Genomic DNA, 18,896 nt, shown 5'->3' with positions numbered 1-18,896 from the left:
TACTAACAGTTTGCGCCAATGCAAACCCTCTTTTGGCATTAAAAAACTACTGTCAGGATTTACTAAAGACACGCAGTGAAAAATTTGTGCTGAAAAGGCGTGGACTGAGTGATTTTTGTGGCTGAGTTTCCCTTTCAGACACAAAATTTATGGGAGATTATTTAGATGAATCACGCAAGGTGATTTTACTAAGGTTTGCGCTAGTCAATTTGCTGGTATTTGCGCCATTAATTTACCGGCCAAAAAAAGCATAACGCCAGACGCTAATTTGCGCTGGTCATTAGAGAAATGATCCGGCTGTGTCTGTGTTTTTTTTATTTCAGCTTCGTAAGTAGATCACGAGCAGAACTTTCCACTCCCATCTGTGTTTTTTTGGAATTGCGCTCTAGAGCTAATTTGCCCTGTTTAGTAAATCTACTAAAGTCCTTTTCCTTCTATTTATTTAAGAATTTTTAGATATTTGCAATGGAAAAAAAGATAAAAATACTAAGCAAGCAAATCATTTTTAGCAGTGTGTTGAAAACTTGTGGTTACAGAGATGCATAAATGGGGCAACACAAACATTAAAATACATGATTTGAAAGTAGTGCCACAAGACTCATAGGGATAGTTCACCCAAAAATTAAAATTATCCCATGATTTACTCATCCCCAAGCCATCCTAGGTGTATATGACAATCTTCTTTCAGACAAACACAATTGGAATTAAATTAAAAATGTCCAGTTGCATCCAATATTTCAACTTCTATTGTGATTTTTGCACAATATGCTCAAAGATAAATGAGAAAGATCATCCCAAAAAATAATAAATTAAAACTTTTTTTTATCTAAAAACAATTAAAAGTTTTTCATTTCTGCTTTTAAACCCTTCGGAAACCCCTGTAGATGTGCCTTTTAAGTCCATTACTGTAAACAAGATTTTAGTTTGCCACAGATGCAATTTGTATCGAACCCCGAACACTCCTTGAAGTGCACTTTGTTCACTGATGTGCACACTACTTGCTTAAACATAACGCATTGTGAAGAAACTCACATAAAGAAGTGAAAATGTTCACATAGAGATGTCATAACAGAATTTTCCCCTCGTTCCCTGCTTGAAAATGCATCAGTTTAGTGTTTCATCTTCTAGATTAACGGATTATGTGTTCCGTAGGCCTGAAGCCTGGAACAGAGTACGGCATTGGAGTCACAGCCATTCAGAATGAAAGGGAGAGTGAGCCGGCCACCACCAATGCACTGACAGGTGAGATCATTTCTCTTTATGAGCTACAGACACTACCGTGCAAAGGTTTGGGATCAATATTATTTGTGTTCATTTATTTGAAAGAGATTGATACTTTTATACTGCAATGGTGCATTAAATTGTTCAAAAGAAAAACATTTATAATGTTACTAAAGATTTATATTTCAAATAAATGCTGTTATTTTGAACTTTTAAAATCCTGATTAAAAAAATATATATATATTAGTTTCCACAAAAATATAAAGCTGTTTTCAACATTGCTGATAATAAGACATGTTTCTTGAGTAGTAAATCATCATATTAGAATGATTTCTGAAGGATCATGTGACACTGAAGACTGGAGTAATGATGCTGAAAATTCAGCTTTGATCACAGGAATAAATTACATTTTAACATATATTCAAATAGAAAACGGTTACTTTAATTATGAATAATATTTCACAATTATTCACTGTATTTCAAATAAATGCAGCCTTGCTGAACATAATAATTGTAACACGGTTCGTAGATGTGGGAAGAAGGAGGCGGGAACCGGCGAACGTTCAACAAAACTTTAATACCAAAATAAACAAAGAACAAAACGAAAGTAATGCCGGCAGACCCTCGCGGACATCTGCCGGCCACACAAACATAATAAAACATAAAATAAAGTCCAGGCCTGGTCCTCTCTCGTCCGTCACGGTCGTCGCTCCTCCTTTTATGCTCCCGGAGCTCCTCCGTGAGAGACTCGAGGCCGGTGCGCCTCCCAGGTGATGCTCGTTATCACTTGCCGTTCCCTCACGGCTCTCGCCCGCCCTGCTCGTCACAATAATCTTCTTTCAAAAACGGTAATGTACATTACTCTTTGTTTATAAAGATGCCTACCAAGAATAATAACTTGAATATTGTACCCAGAAATTTAAATTCTGTCCTCATCTGCTCGTCCTCATGTCTTTCCAAAACAGTATGACTTTCATCAATGGATCATGTTACTACTGTTTTTGCATAAAATATTTTATGACTCTCTGCCATCAGATATGTATTCTACCACACTGTGTGACAGTTTTAGGACTTTTTTTAGTCTAAGATTAAAAATATTCACCAACATTTACTTGCAAGTAACTCAGGTTATGATTTCCGTTATCCAGTCTTCACTGTTTTCTCTACTTTTTCTTTAACAACTTCTGTGGAGAGACTGCGTCTTATCTGGGAATCTAAATCTACTCCCTGTTGGCTTGACCCTTTACTAACTCCTGTTTACCATCTTTATCTTCTTTAATTACTAAAATGATTCACAATTGTTTCTGGTTCTGTACCCTCCTCTCTTAAATCTTCTATTATTACTCCCATCCGATTTCTAATTTGCCATTCACCTCTAAAATCCTGGAAAAGTGTGTTGCAACACAGGTCCATGATCATCTATCCGATAATACTTGTCCTTCTCGACCCGAGTGTGGCCTTTGATACCATCTCGCATAAGATACTTAAGTTTGTCCAACTTAAAACATTTTCGATCAAGATCATCTACAGTTACTACTGGTGTTCCTCAGGGTTCTGTTTTAGGCCCGCTTCTATTTATTATCTACATACTCCCTCTTGATCACATTTTCTGGAAATATGGTATTCACTTTTACTGCTACGTCGATGACACCCAGCTCTACCTGTCTTCCAAACCCCCTGGCTCTTTTCCTCCACCTTCTTTGTCCAGCTGTTTAGCTAAAATTATAGACCGGCTTTCAGCTAACTTCATTATTATTTATTATTATGAATGTAGTGACCAAAAGCACAATAAAAACATCATCAAAGTCAACTACTTTTATGGTGTTTTTTCCTGGCTCACATTCATTATATGGAATATAAACAAAGATTCTCCTAAAACAAAAATACACACAGGTTTGGAATGACATGAGAGTGAGTAGATGATGATCTCTTCAATCTTCTTGAATCCATTCTCTTTAATGACGACAGCAGCACAGTTTCCTGGCATGTCTTTTGTGCTGTAATTTTGAACCTCCACCCACATAGATCTGGATCCACCACGAGACCTGGAAGTGCGAGACTCCACTGAAACCACGCTGGAACTGGTCTGGAAGAGGCCCAGGGCCAAGATCTCCACCTACAGGCTAGTGTTTATCTCTGCCGACGGCCGTCGGGAAGAAATCGAGCTGCCTGCTACTGCAACCACCTACACTCTGAACGGCTTGACTCCTGGCATGCTCTACACCGTCACCCTCGTGGCAGAGCGCGGACGGAGAAGAAGTGCTCCAGCCACCGTAACCACATCCACAGGTGAGGGCTTCCTTACTTTTTTGTTTGCTTTTGCAACATGATAATGTCACTGTTCTGTTTGTAGGTGTTTGACGAGATTGCCGTGAAAATGATCATGACTAACTTTTATATGCATGTTTTTTCCCTAAATATTTGTTTAAAATCATCAGTTTTAGGCATGAAACATACTGTACCTTCTAGCTACATTTAATTTGTGCAGCGTTCAAAAATGCAATTCATACCGCATTGCAGATATCTTGTATTCTCAACATTGCAAGGGATGCTTTAGCATGCATTAATGTTTTCCTTTGCTGTCAGTTTTCTGTACTTTGTAGGCGAGTTATCTAAAGTTGGCATGTTTATCCACCTTATTTTTAATGTAAGAGTGGGTGCCAGCCACTTCCAGTTATTTTAGCTGAACAAAACATCCTGCTTGATATTGCAAACTGATATTATTTAAATTATTCATTTACAAAGTCACAAACAACTTACAAATGAGGAATACAAGCAATTAATCTTATTAACTATAACCAATAATGAATCAAAACACACATTCATGTCAAGTCACCTTTATTTCTATAGTGCTCACACAATTAGGGCCCTATGAAATCCGTTTTATTTTTCACAAATTCTGTTAATTTTTTCCAAATTAATTTTTTTCTGTTTTAATTTTTCTCCACTCGTTGATGATCACACTCTGACGTGATTGGTTACAAGGTAGTTTGTGACGTCAGAGAAAATACTCAGCAATGGTGTTGACTTATGCTTAAAAGAAAAACCATGTGCAAATTCATATTAAAAACACCACATAGACATATAAACAACATTAAACACTCGTTATACAGTAAATTCTGTTTTTATGACTGGATTCCGTCCGCGTTTTCTGCATCGCGGAAATCATAGGGCCCTACACAATACAGATTGTTTCAAAGCAGCCTCGCAATGATAAACAGGGATAAAAACAGAATTCAGTTCTGCTGTAAAGCAGCTCAAAAAAGATAATCGTGTCATTATTATTCAGCTCAAGTCAGTTCATGTTGATTCAGTTCAGTTCAATAACTAAGTTCATCAATTATGAAATTTCAATTCACCTATAAGCAGCTCTACTGATGACAAAATCCCAGACTTAAATCAACTCTGCTCAGATTACATATGGTCCCTCTCTATATAGTGTTAAAGTAACACTGAAGCTGAGTTAAAGTTAATGAGATAATTAAGTGATTAAGTTATGATTGAGCATTAGTGATGAACACCTGCTGTTAACAAGCAGAATCACTGAAGAGAAATTATTTATGGATCTGATTAAAGGATCTTATTAAACAACTCCACAAACATCATATTATCTTATTAACTTTAACTCTGCTTCAGTGTTATTTTAACTCTATGTAGAGAAGGACCATATGTTCTCTGAGCAGATTTGTTTTAACTCTGGGGATTTTGCTGTGTAGTGTTGTTATTCACTTTGAGCCAGTTCAATATGGATTAAATTCACAGAAAATAGTGTACTTCTGCATTGAAAAATAAGGTGGATAGAATCATAACACACATGATGGAAACTTTATCGTCATCACCAGTGCAGAGCAGCAGATCTGCATACTTGTAATGCATTGTTCAAGTATTCACGTCTGCGCTTGTGCACTTGCGTGAAGAATGTTTTTTGTCTTAACTAATGACACTGTGTCCAAACCAGATGCGACACCATAAAGCAACAAGTGACAGAATCATGTAAATGAGTGTTTGAATATGCTCAAACTGAAATTTCATTGGTCAAAAATCTCTCTCCACACAGCTGTATGTTAAACATTAAATATGGTCCGATTATTTGCGGATGTGTGGCATCAAGCGGCGTTTTCACTTTCAGGAAACGTATTGTGTTGCACCTGGTAAGGGAACAGTGTGAGGGCTTGAATGAAGGCTGAAAACAAATTTGATGCATCTGTCTAGATGATATTCTATCATATTTGGTCTTGAATGAAGGGATTTGCACGTGTTATCATGCTTTTCTCATGAGGTTTCATCCGTTGTTGCCCAGTTTCAAATGTTTTTGTCTTTTTCTTGTAGCATCTTTCACTTTTTATCTAGCGAACACATTTCCTGAGCTCGGTTCAGCCAAAGGCACCGACGACAATGTCATTAGCTTTGTGCCTCTTGACAACTCAGAGAGCCCGTTCTCTGGGAGCGGATACGAGGATTCGACCGGCACCTTGACCGTGTCTAATGTCACATCCGACGGATTTGATCTTACGTGGGAGTCAAATATACACATTGGCTATGATAGTTACACTGTAGAACTTAAAGATTTCTCAGGGAAATGGAACAAAGAGGTTCATCTCCATGGGGAGGTGAATGGCACTAAAATCCGTGGTCTAAGGGCTTCCACTGAGTACCAAGTAAGGCTTTATGGAATATCCGATAACCAAAGATCTTCACTACTAGAAGCAGTTGCAGTTACAGGTATAATCTATGGTTTTCTTGGGTTTCAAGTCATCCATTTGATTTCGTTTCGATTGCAACTTTAAGAAATGTTTGGTTTCATAGGTTTAAGGATGGAATGGTGAATTTTGCATGACATAAAATATGCAACTGCTCCCATACACCAAATGGTTGAGCAAAAAAACATGCATGATGATGATGCATCAGGATATGGATGCTTATTTGGGCTGGGTGATACAGAAAACAAAAAACAAAAAGTGTACTTTTTATATTTTTCAGATAGTCTTTCAGACATTTTTTTTTTTTTTTAAATAAGAGGAGCCATCATTTTAACCATTGAAGACAATTCAATTTGTTTAATGGAATACATATTTTTTTATTAATTTATTTTTGCTAAATGAACACAAATAAAAATGCCACATTTATTTATTATTTATCTGATATTAATTTTAAATAATATTTATTCACATTTTTAAATGAAAAAAAACATTTACATAAAAATTACATAAATACATAAAAAATATAATGTAGAGACTTCCATGACTTCCATGAGTCATGCTGCCAGCAAATATTGATTTAGGCATAAAACTATCTTACTTTTTTGTTTTTCATATATACATATATATATATATATATATATATATATATATATATATATATATATATATATATATATATATATATATATATATATATATATATATATATATATATATATATATATATATATATATATATATAGCAAATATTCAGTGTATCACCTAGCCCTAGTTTGAATATGACAAGAATATTTACAAGAGAAAAATAGTTAATGCTCATAACAAACTAAACAGTGTGGTGAAAATGCATGACAAGGCCGATTAGTACAGAATATTGTTTGTGATTGTTGTGCTCTCCGAATTGACTTCATGCATGCCGTTTCCTCAAAACATCTCGAGGTCTGCATGGATTGTCCATCAGTCTGAAGTGTCCCATGTACTTCCACTCTGGTGGACTACTTGGAAACTTCATTGATTAATGGCTCATCATAGCCATTAATGCCAGATGTTTTCAGATATAGGCATGCACATTTCATTAACTCAAGACTGGTAACATCATTTGCATGTGAATTTGCCAGTTTTATTGCATGCAGTGAGTCTCAAATCATCTCAGTGTACATAGAGAAAGTGAGGGGGGAATTCCCTAAGAAGTCATCTGTAGGTTTCTTTCTTAAATAGTGCTATTGCTGTACATTCTGTATCTGCATATGTATATATAGATGTGTGTGTGTGTGTGTATATATATATATATATATATATATATATATATATATATATATATATATATATACACACACACATATATACACATATACATATATACATATATATAGTTTTTTTATTTTTAAGTTAACTTTTCAAGAACCGCTTGATGATAAACAGGATATTAATGGTAGTTTACAGTGAATATAGTCGTATTTTAATTGTGCACTTAGTCAATGACTTGTTAACGTCTTGTTTTCACAGGTAAAACACTTCTAATTCTGTCTCGTCTTTAATCTCTGACCTTAAATGCACTGAATGTACTTTCCTCTAGCACCAAAGTCTACCTCTCCTGATGTTGTTGCTTTGACCGTCAAAACTGTTTCGACAATGAAACCAAGCCTCCATAAGGAGGTTCAGCCATCAGTCTCTACCTCCACTTTTTTAACAGAAGATGTTAAAGCTGAAGCCTCAGGTGATGAATTTGAGCGCCCAAGTCAAGGGCCTCCAAGTGACCTAAAAGTCACAAATGTAAGCAGAACTAGTTTGAGGCTATCATGGTCAGCTCCAGAAGGAGCCTTCGATAGCTTCATCGTTGAGCTGAACTCATCGTCGAATAAGTCTAAAGAGCACGTTATTGACGTATCTGGAGAAGCCAGGCAGGTCCATGTAGATGGGCTGACCGCTGACATGCATTATGAGATTACTTTGTATGGAATGAAGGAGAGCAAAAAATCTCAACCAGTCAATGTTCACATCAAGACAGGTACATGGACATCAGCTTCAGAAACTAAAGTCATCTGTCATCCGCCATAACGCCAACATTCACAATACTACAAATGTCATTCATTGGGAGCATTTCTGCAGGCGTAATAAAGAATTGTGTTTTCGCACTAGTGTTTTGTTCAAACCCAAGTCCTTTTGACATCACAGTTAGGTTTATTTGTTTGATTTAAAAGATTTCCGGGTCCGCAACCAGAAAAAAAAAAAAAAAAAAAAATATATATATATATATATATATATATATATATATATATATATATATATATATATATATATATATATATTATTATTATTATTATTATTATTATTATTATTAAAAATTATATACAGTGCAGTCCAAAAGTTTGGAACCACTAAGATTTTTAATGTTTTTAAAATAAGTTTCGTCTGCTCACCAAGGCTACATTTATTTAATTAAAAATACAGTAAAAACAGTAATATTGTGAAATATTGTTACAATTTAAAATAACTGTTTTCTATTTGAATATATTTCACAAAGTAATTTATTCCTGTGATGGCAAAGCTGAATTTTCAGCATCATTACTCCAGTCTTCAGTGTCACATGATCCTTCAGAAATCATTCTAATATGCTGATCTGCTGCTCAAGAAACATTTAATGTGTACAATTATACAAAATATTTGTGTACAATATTTTTTTTCAGGATTATTTGATGAATAGAAAGTTCAAAAGAACAGTGTTTATCTGAAATCTAATCTTTTGTAACATTATAAATGTCTTTACTGCCACTTTTGATTGATTTAATGCATCCTTGCTGAATAAAAGTATTCATTTCTTTAATTTCTTTTCAAAAAAATAAAACTAAAAATTCTTACTGACCCCAAACTTTTGAACGGTAGTGTATAATGCTACAGAAGCTTTGTATTTCAGATAAATGCTGTTCTTTTGAACTTTCTATTCATCAAGGAATCCTGAAAAAAAAAAAAGTACACAACTGTTTTCAACATTGAAAATAATCATAAATGTTTCTTGAGCAGCAAATCAGCATATTAGAATGATTTCTGAAGGATCATGTGACACTGAAGACTGGAGTAACGATGCTGAAAATTCAGCTTTGCATCACAGGAATAAATTACTTTGTCAAATATATTTAAATAGTACACAGTTATTTAAATTGTAATAATATTTCACAATATTACTGTTTTTTACTGTATTTTTAATTAAATAAATGTAGCCTTGGTGAGCAGACGAAACTTCTTTTAAAAACATTAAAAATCTTAGTGGTTCCAAACTTTTGGACTGTACTGTATATTTTGTTCATGATATAATAACCCTGCATTAAATTGATCAAAAGTGACAGTAACAACATTTATAATGTTACAGACTATTTCTATTTCAAATAAATGCTGTTCTTTTGAACTTTCTATTCATCAGAGACATCAGAGACATTTTAACATTGATAATAATCAGAAATGTTTCTTGAGCAGCATATGGAGGATCATGTGACACTGAAGACTGGAGTAATGATGCTGAAAATTCAGACTTGCATCACAGGAATAAATTACATTTGAAATTATATTCACATACAAACCATTATATTAAATTATGATAATATTTCACAATTTATTACTGTTTTTACTGTATTTTTGATCAAATAAATGCAGCCTTGGTGAGTGTAAGAGACTCAAAAACATTTTAAAAATTCTTACCGACCTAAATGTTTGAACGGTAGCGTATATTAAATATTGAAAAACATTTCAGAAAATACCCGAGATGTGATTCTAGTACCTCTAGTGCCACAAAACACTTGCAGAATTGTTCCCGTGCTTTTCATGAGAGACATCCCCTTGGGATTATGGCATGAAACAACGTTTTTATGTTTTATCTGATCACTCTGACCATTATTTCTCAACGTTAATGAACACCATCTCTGTACGCCATGTCTTTATTCATATCATTTCATTCCATCTATTCACTGTTTTATCTGTATCTGTCATTGTGTCTACGCCAGTGGCACTGGCAAGTTGAGCTCATTTCATTATGCAAATGTAATTAATTTCAGTGACAATAACTCAATGTCTGATTTCTTTGTCTGTCAGAGGAGCAGAAGCCGCAGATTGGCAGTCTGAGTGTGTCTGATGTATCTTGGGATAGTTTCAATGTGTCCTGGACCGTTGAGGATGGCCCTGCCTTTGACAGTTTTGTGATTGAAGTTGCAAATTCAGCAGGTGGTCCTGAAAGACAGAACCTTTCGGTATCTGGTGATGCACGTAGTTTATGGATGTCTGGGCTGAGCCCCGACACGTCCTATACAATTACACTATATGGAGTGCATCAGGGCTCGATCCTGGGGTCGATCTACATTGAAGAAGCTACAGGTACCCATGCTTACCTGGATATCCCTGGTGAAAAAGAAGTACACTTTAGCATACGTTTAAAAAAAAAAAAAAGTGCGCTTATCAGGGAAATAATACTTAAAAATAATAGTGTGAACCGAATTTAATGTTTTTAGACTCTTAATTGCGTGGTATTTATGATTAAATGAAAATGTATTATATTGCATTAAATGCAAATTTTTTGACTCGCTTAAGTACATATGTAATTACATTATTATTAATTATTTCTATTGTCTTTGAAATACGCAGAATGTACTAACAAGCATTTATGGTAAACTAAAATCTGTATTTGTATGTCATGTATATAAATACATGTAAAAATAAATAAAATAATATATTGAATTGAATATATATATAAATGTAATATCAAATAAGTAAAACTTTTCATTTGACTTCCAAAGTGCACTTTTTAAGTGTACTTAATTATGTTAAGAAACAGTGAAAAGTGAATATGTACTCTTTAAGGACACTTATTTAAATTAATATTATATTAATTATAATAAATATTATTAAATTGATATTTCATTAATATGTTTCATAAATATATTATCTGCAAGTCCAGTTTTTTGGGGGTTTTTTTTAAATATAGGCTACTTTTAAGATTCGAAACACTACAAGTGCACATTCAATACAATTAAGTGCACTTCTTTTTCACGAGGGATGAAAAATAGATTATTTATTATGCCTTTTTTTTTTCTTAATCTTTTCTCTCTTTCTGACCTTTTTAATTCTAGTTGGGAGCTGTGGTGTCAAGCAGGTTGCTTCTATGCTTTAACATTTCCTTTTAATTTTTCACGAAACCTAAGCAGCTTTGTTGCATGTGGCCGACGAGAATTCTCTCAAATGTCCACAATAATGTGTTGATTGTGAAAAGACTTCATTTAACAAAGCTAACTAATTGTCATTTACTGTTCCAGCCACTGTGTCGGTCTTGCAAAGTTGATTGTGTTGGGGCAAAGGATATGTCATGTTGTCATGTCATCCATTCATTTCCTTCCACTGAAATCAAAGCTTTGTGTTCAGCAGTAATCATTGTCAACCATTATATATCATCCATTTCATCCAGCTACCCCAAATGCATGGCACCACCCCTCTCATATATTTACCGCATTGTGGTGAGTTTTGATGTGCTGCAGTGATTGCAACATATTTCATCTTCTTACATATAATTTCATTCACTTTATTGTGATCTCATCATACCTGCATCATTTCACACACCGTTTGATTTTATATAGAAGCAGTGTACATTTGAATAAGTGAGTAAGGTCCATTTTAATTTTGTTAATTTTGTGGTCTATGTCAGCTCCACAGTTCCCAATCTTTTTTATCAGCTGAACCCCTTCGATGTAAAGTTTTTACTTAAAATACCCCCTGAGATTTTAAGTTATTATTTCAATAATTTAACAACAAATTCACATTTTTTTTCCTGATAAAACAAATAAAATATTTCTCATTTTTTAGTATGTTTCATTTTGATTTTTAAATAATTTCTTTTTACATTTTATGATTTAATTAATTAGTAGCTTTCAATTAAACCCCCCCCCCAGTCCTATGTTAATGGCTATCTAATCATCATAGTATGATTTAACAAACAATATTAAACAATATTTTTAATAAATTATAATAATATATTTTTATGAATATGCTCCTTTAAATAATTACAGTAGCCTTACATAAACCAAAATTACGGAAGATGATTAGGGCCAAGCAATAATAAAAAAATAAACCATCTCGAGATTAAAGTTGTTAAATTTCGAGAAAAAAACTCGTTAAATTTCGAGAAAAAAGTCACGATAAAATGTTGAGAATAAACTCATTAAATTACGAGAAAAAACTTGTTAAATTTCAAGAAAAAAGTCACAATAAAATGTTGAGAATAAAGTCATTAAATTTCTAGGAAAAAAGTCGAGATAAAATGTTGAGAATAAACTCGTTAAATTACGAGAAAAAAGACATTAAATTACGAGAACAAATTCGTTAAATTATGAGAAAAATGTTAAATTTTGAGAAAAAAGTCGAGATAAAATGTTGAGAATAAAGTCATTTAAATTAACAAATTTATTCTCGTAATTTAACGAATTTGTTCTCGTAATTTAACGACTTTTTTCTCGTAATTTAAAGACTTTATTCTCGTAATTTAATGACTTTATTCTCGTAATTTAATGACTTTTTTCTCAACATTTTATCTCGACTTTTTTCTCGAAATTTAACGACATTTTTCTCATAATTTAACAAATTTGTTCTCGTAATTTAACGACTTTTTTCTTGTAATTTAATGACTTTATTCTCAACATTTTATCTCGACTTTTTTCTCGTAATTTAATGACTTTATTCTCAACATTTTATTTCGACTTTTTTCTCGAAATTTAACAAGTTTTTTCTTGAAATTTAACAACTTTAATCTCGAGATGGTTTTATTTTTTTATTATTGCTTGGCCCTAATCCTCTTCCATACAAAATAGCTACTAGCCATCACCATTATATAATTCAAAATAATTTAGATGCTGCTCATCCATCTTTTTATTCTGTTTCTTCTAACGTTTACTAATTTTTTTTTTTTTTTTTTTACTTCGTTATTTTATATGTTTTTACTCGTTCACGGGAAATACTGCTGTGATATTCAAACATACTGCTTTCTAGGCACCATCTGAACATTAACTTTTGGAGCATTGTTTGGATTGGGAATAATCAATGATTAGCATGGGAATAATAGTAGAAACCAATGATTGGCATGGGAATAATAATAGAAACCAATCTTTATACATCCTTTGTGTTGATTGCTTCATATGCACTAACACAATATTCTTGTATATAACAATAACCTGTTTTGACACTACAGTGAACAAATACAAAAAAATAGCCCCAGTTTTATTCATATCTAAACGTACATTCTTGTACTGTTTTAATTTAAATTTTTTTATTTTAATATTCTGCTTTTATTTTCTGCTCAGTTTTTCTGTTTTCATAGTGAGGCCTGTTTGACATCATGCATCTGCAGTGTGTAAGCGAAGTGTGTGTATTTACAGAAAATTACATGATTTCCATGATACTATACTGAGTATTTGGCTTAATATTTATATTTTAATTATATTTATTATGAAAACCATAACCTGTATGCATGCAAAAATAAATATGCGCTATTTGCATGCTGCAGACACAGGATGTGTAAAACAGTTCTAATCTGGCAAGCACAAATAACACTAGTCAGTATTCATAACAGTTCATATCAGTTCTTACAGTAAATAGCAAATAATTTCCACAATTAATCCGTCAGAAGTTCCTCAGCTAAACAAATTATACATGCAAATTATGCATATTGTACAGCAAGGACGTAACCACCATAGAAAAGAACACAGCAAGATCACAGTGTGACGCGTTACTTTACTTTATACTTTATTTGTCCCTGTTAAGGGAAAATTGTCTTGGGCAATACAGGTAAAGCTGCACCCACATAAATAACAATCACACAATCATGTCCTTTGAATTTTGAATTGACTGACAGAAATATCCTGAGATGCAAACTATTCAACCAATTTGAATTGAAAATATGCTATCATTTACATGATTCATGTAATTCATAACTAAATGTTACAAAGTAAAAAAAGGTTTGCAACATATTAGCTTACAGTGTGTGCACCAAAAGCGAAGCGAATATTCGCATCGCGATACTCAATCTAGATTATTCGCGAGATTGTTTTTCGCGTCACTCGCGCGACGAGGAGCGTCTTCACGCACATCATCAACATTTCTTTCTGCCATTTTTTTCCTTCATCAACCCTGATGGAGGTAACTGCCAGTGCTAACCAGTTCATAGTAATGTAAAACTGATGCATATTTGCATCACTTACCAGGTAGTCCAACTTCGCTTACTTTTTTCCAAGCTATCTCCTTTTTTTGCCCTGTCTTTGTATAGAGGGTATGCGTCGACGTCACTTTCCCGCCGAAAACGCGCTCCCTCAGCTGGACTGAGTGGCAAAAGAAGCTGCTGCGTGACTGGATTTAATAGGGGAAACTGCGAAAAAGCGACTAAAACTAACGAATTACACTAAAGGTTGGAATTGAATGTGTTCCTTACAACTTGTCAAATAAACCTAATCCATGGATATTGACATGCAGCCTGGAGTCGTGTTTCCTGACATTTATATGTGCCTGATTTCGACGGCGGGGAGACACATAAAGCAAATCTGCCTGCGAATATTTTATATAACTACAATATAGGTAGGTTTAAATCCGCTTAATCACTTATATCAATGTTATATCGTCATTGTCCAGCCCTAAAACGTATATAGTTTTATAATATATTTTTTTGTCAGTGTTGTTTATTTAAAAACACCCAATTATGCAGAATATAAGATCGAAAATATTTAATTGATGAGTTGTCAACATAATATATAACAATACAATATATACGGTATGATTTTACCTCAAAATCCAACATTTTGACACAAAGTGATAACTGCAAATCCATGTTTCTCTGGAGTTCAGATTTCTGTGAATTGCAGTGATCCATTTGCTATTCTGTTGCTTTCTGCGTTTTTTAAAATATATACCTCAGGTTTTGTGTCAAAGAAATTTGTACAGTCAATCACAAAGCGCTTTCCCGTTTTGAATGTGTTTTGTGTGTTTTTCGTGACATTCACGCTGAAAACCAATGCTGCCGCTCAATCTTTTGCCTCTCAGTGGACGTGACCGCAGTCGTAACTTGCATACCCTCTATAAGAAGTTGTTCAACCGGACGTGTCAATAATCTCTTTGCTGATTAGCTTGCGTGACAACGTGTCATGCGAATTTCCCCCTCGAGTTTAAAGTTTTTCAACTAGCGCGGAAGACGCGTTCGCGGCAATCACAGGAAATTGGCATCTACTTTGTATGTAATACTCGCGCAAATAATTCAGTTCGCTTTTGGTGTGCACACACCATAAGAGTGAATGTGTGCATATTTTAAAATAAAATATTATTTGCAAATAGTTTAAATTGAGTAGGCTAATTCACAACTAACAGGTCACTAACTTCTTTTACCATTTAATGAAGTATATAAATAAAAAAGACAAGTCAATAAAAAGGCAAAAAGATCCCTACCCAAATACTCAAAACATGGTTACGGCCTTGTTGTACAGTAAGTGCAACTATACATTACCTCTGTTCCAATAACCGTTTCTCCCTTTAGATAGCGCTCCAGTGGTTGGCAATCTGTATGTGTCTAATATTACATCAGAGAGCTTCTCCATTTCATGGAATGACACAAGAGGAGATATTGAGAGGTTTATCCTGGAGATTATAGACTCTAGCTGGCAGCGGGAGCCAGTTGAATATAACCTATCACACAGTACACAGTCATATGAAATCACTGGGCTACGGCCGACTACTGACTATATAGCTTACCTCACTGGAGTAATAAAGGGAAGGAGAACAGACTCTGTCAGTGCTGTCGCCTCCACAGGTAACTGGAATTCTCTCTTTCCTTGCTGTTTTCCCCCGTTTGTTCATATTGGAAATTATAAATCAGGAGTAGTTCAGCCAAAAGTTCACATTTATGCACTCATGTCATTCCAAACCTGATTTTTTTTCTTCTTCTTCTTCTTCATATGTTGAAGATCTCTCTAAAATTGGTGCATCTAACTCTTCTGAAGTCATGTTATAGCTTTTTGTGAGGAATATGCACAACTGAAGATGTAAATCAATGAAAGTTTTAGCATCTGCCTGTACACATGGAAATCTGAATCTGGTGCCTCATGATGATTTGCATCAGGTTCGACTTGCATTAATTACTGTATGCAAGCACGTATGTGACTACATTAAAGGCCTGTTCACAACAAGAATGATAATTATAAAGATAACAATAAAGATATAGTGTTAAAAAAATAATTCTAAATATAAAAGAATATCACTGTCCATACCACAGCTATAATGATAACGATATAGAGAAATGATATAGTTGGGATCACTTTCAGAATTTTTTTTTTCCAGCTGTTGAACAATAAAACACTGACAGCCAATCAAAATCCATTCTAATTTTGAGGTCACGCGCATTTAAAATGGCAGACGACATTGCTGAGAAGTTAACTGCCGAGGTCCAGAAAAAGCACTGCTGTTTGACAAGTCAAACCCCCTTTTCAAGGATACTTTAAAGAAAATGGATATGCGAAAACAATCGGCCATACCCTCGGAATAAATGGTGAGAAGTATTAATGGAGATAACATTATGCCAGGCTAGCAAACAGTGTAACATAAAATTATCTCAGGTATCCAGTGCTAGTTTTGACAGCATTGTAAAGTAATCCTTTGACGTTGCAGTGAAAAAGACTAAGCGATGTTTTTATTCCACCTTATTGACTTTGTCAGCTAAATTCACTGTTAGATTAGATCGATTACCCTAACTATTCACTCAAAACATAGCATTCTGAGGACATCTGCTGGTTAAAGCCATGCAAATGCAACAAGAACAGCAAAATCATGCTGTAAACACTTTGAAACCGCTGCACGTGATCTTAGAATAAACAAACCATTACCATTTGTTGGTGTGGACGCAAATATAGTTATAGTTATCTTTATAGTTATTGTTCTTGGTGTGAACAGGCTTCAAGGGTATGTTTACGCGACAACGATGTACTAACAATGGAAACGTTTTTCCTTTGTGTTTTTTGCGTACAGGCGACAACGTTGTCAAAACAATCCCTGTACACATGGATCTGCGAAAAAGACTTAAAACGCTGTATTCTGCTGCCAGGCCAGTAGATGGCGATGTCACTTTGTAAAGAAAAACTACACACCTATAGATTGGACGCATAATACGCATGCACATGACGTCACTGTTTTCACAAATTCGTGTTTTTGTAGTTTACACAGAGATGATAACGGTATCGTATTCAAAAACTTGCTCTTTGAAACCTGTTTTCAAAAGTTTGCGTTTTTAGGCCCCCAAAACGCTGATGTTGTGTAAATGAAAGACTAAAACACATAAAAAGTTTTCAGTTTTTAGTTGAAAATGGTGTTGTGTAACATTCCATGACCGGAATACTGTGATTGGGCTAACGTTTTAAGAACATTATTAAAGACGAGATTACATTCTAGTAAGAATGTTTGTTCCGAAATTTGAGAGAACCTTGTTAGAACATTAGCCAAAGTCCTGAGAATTTTCCCTGTTGGCTGGGTTTACAGTAATTTTCGCCAAGTTAGCACTATGCACAATGACCGACTTTGTTCAAAATATCTCCTTTTGTCTTCCACGGAAGAAAGCAAGCATACAGTTATGAAGCAAAATGAGGATGAGTAAATGATTTTTGGCTGAACTATCCTTTTAACCAAGGCTGTTTTGTCAGTTAGGTGCAAAGTTAGCATGGACAGATCTCTAAAACTATTGGCAGCAGAGAAAGAGAAACTAAACAAAACGCCATGGCTGGCTTTTTCCCCCTGTAGCGGCCGAGCCTGACTTGTCTGGGCTAGTTGTTTCAAACATTACCTCAGACACAGTGTCGCTCTCCTGGCGGACGGGAGAGAAGGCGTTTGATAATTTTATAGTCGAGGTGAGAGAGTCTGCTTTGCCCACGCAGGCGACGGGGCGCACCTTGCCCGCAGGTGCCCGCTCCACGGTGCTGACCGGCCTCAGAGGAGACACGCGATATCAGATCAAGCTGTATGCCACCATTGGTGGCGCCAACACAGCTGCCCTGACAACTGTAGTAACCACAGGTACAGCAGCGCATGCTTTTGAGCTCTCAGAATACATGCTTGAAACATTTATAATGACTTCTGAAGAATTGGTTTGCTATGGAAGCCCATTTCTGCCATGGAATAAAACAATAAAAGCTAATTGCACATTTTTATTTATTTATTTATACAATTCTAACTATTTCTCCCAATTCTGAGTTTATGTCTTGCCATTCTGACTTTTTTTCTCAGAATTGCGAGAATATATATCTTGAAATTTGGACTTTCTGTTTTCTAATCTTTTACATTCTAATTTTCTGTTTGCACGTATTTAAAGTCGGCATAAAATGGAAGTTGTGATAGTCTTTTCTTCCTTATTGTGCCGTATATCCGAAGTGAAACGGCTTCTTGAATGAGAAAAACATTTCATGGTGACTTTAAGAGCTAACGCTGCATTCAAGTCATGTCGGAAAGATCGTATTTATGAGTTGAACACACATGAACACCACCGCAAAGTCGTAATTACAAGTGGGAAGCTTTATTTAAGCCATGAATTGTGGATGTTTCAGTGAGAAAATATGGTGGACACAATAGATACAACGTATGTATTCATGGTAAAAAAAATTATAATAAAATTAGCTACTTCACATGTACAAAATAAGAGTACATTTATGATAGAATATATAACGATTCAATTTACAGCACCTTCATAAATTGAAGGTTTTGCAGAAGTAGAGAAAAAAGATCTTGCTGATTTTTTTGTAGAAAAGCAAAGCACCATCTTGCTCCAACTTGAATGCACAATAATATCCATCGGGAAATGCCACCAAGGTCATCTGCATTCCACTACGTCATCGTGGAGGGATTTCGAGATGTAAACTCAGAATTATGAGAAAAGTCTGAATTGCGAGATGGTAACTCAAAATTGCAAGATATGAACTTAAAATA

The 18,896-nt window shown here is 34.5% G+C and overlaps 1 protein-coding gene across 1 annotated transcript in view; it reads left to right on the top strand.

The window, feature by feature from the left end:
- Positions 1-18,896, top strand: part of tnca (tenascin Ca) — a 63,929-nt gene that overhangs the window by 27,971 nt on the left and 17,062 nt on the right. The window contains 5 exon segments of the mRNA XM_048188040.1: positions 1,153-1,242; positions 3,247-3,510; positions 10,005-10,283; positions 15,469-15,741; positions 17,718-17,990. Of these exon segments, the coding sequence (XP_048043997.1) occupies positions 1,153-1,242; positions 3,247-3,510; positions 10,005-10,283; positions 15,469-15,741; positions 17,718-17,990 (1,179 nt within the window).

Source organism: Megalobrama amblycephala, linkage group LG4 (assembly GCF_018812025.1).
Source record: "Megalobrama amblycephala isolate DHTTF-2021 linkage group LG4, ASM1881202v1, whole genome shotgun sequence".
Classification (NCBI taxonomy): domain Eukaryota; kingdom Metazoa; phylum Chordata; class Actinopteri; order Cypriniformes; family Xenocyprididae; genus Megalobrama; species Megalobrama amblycephala.
The sequence above is the reverse complement of the archived record's forward strand: the minus strand, read 5'-3'. Positions and strand labels throughout refer to the sequence as shown.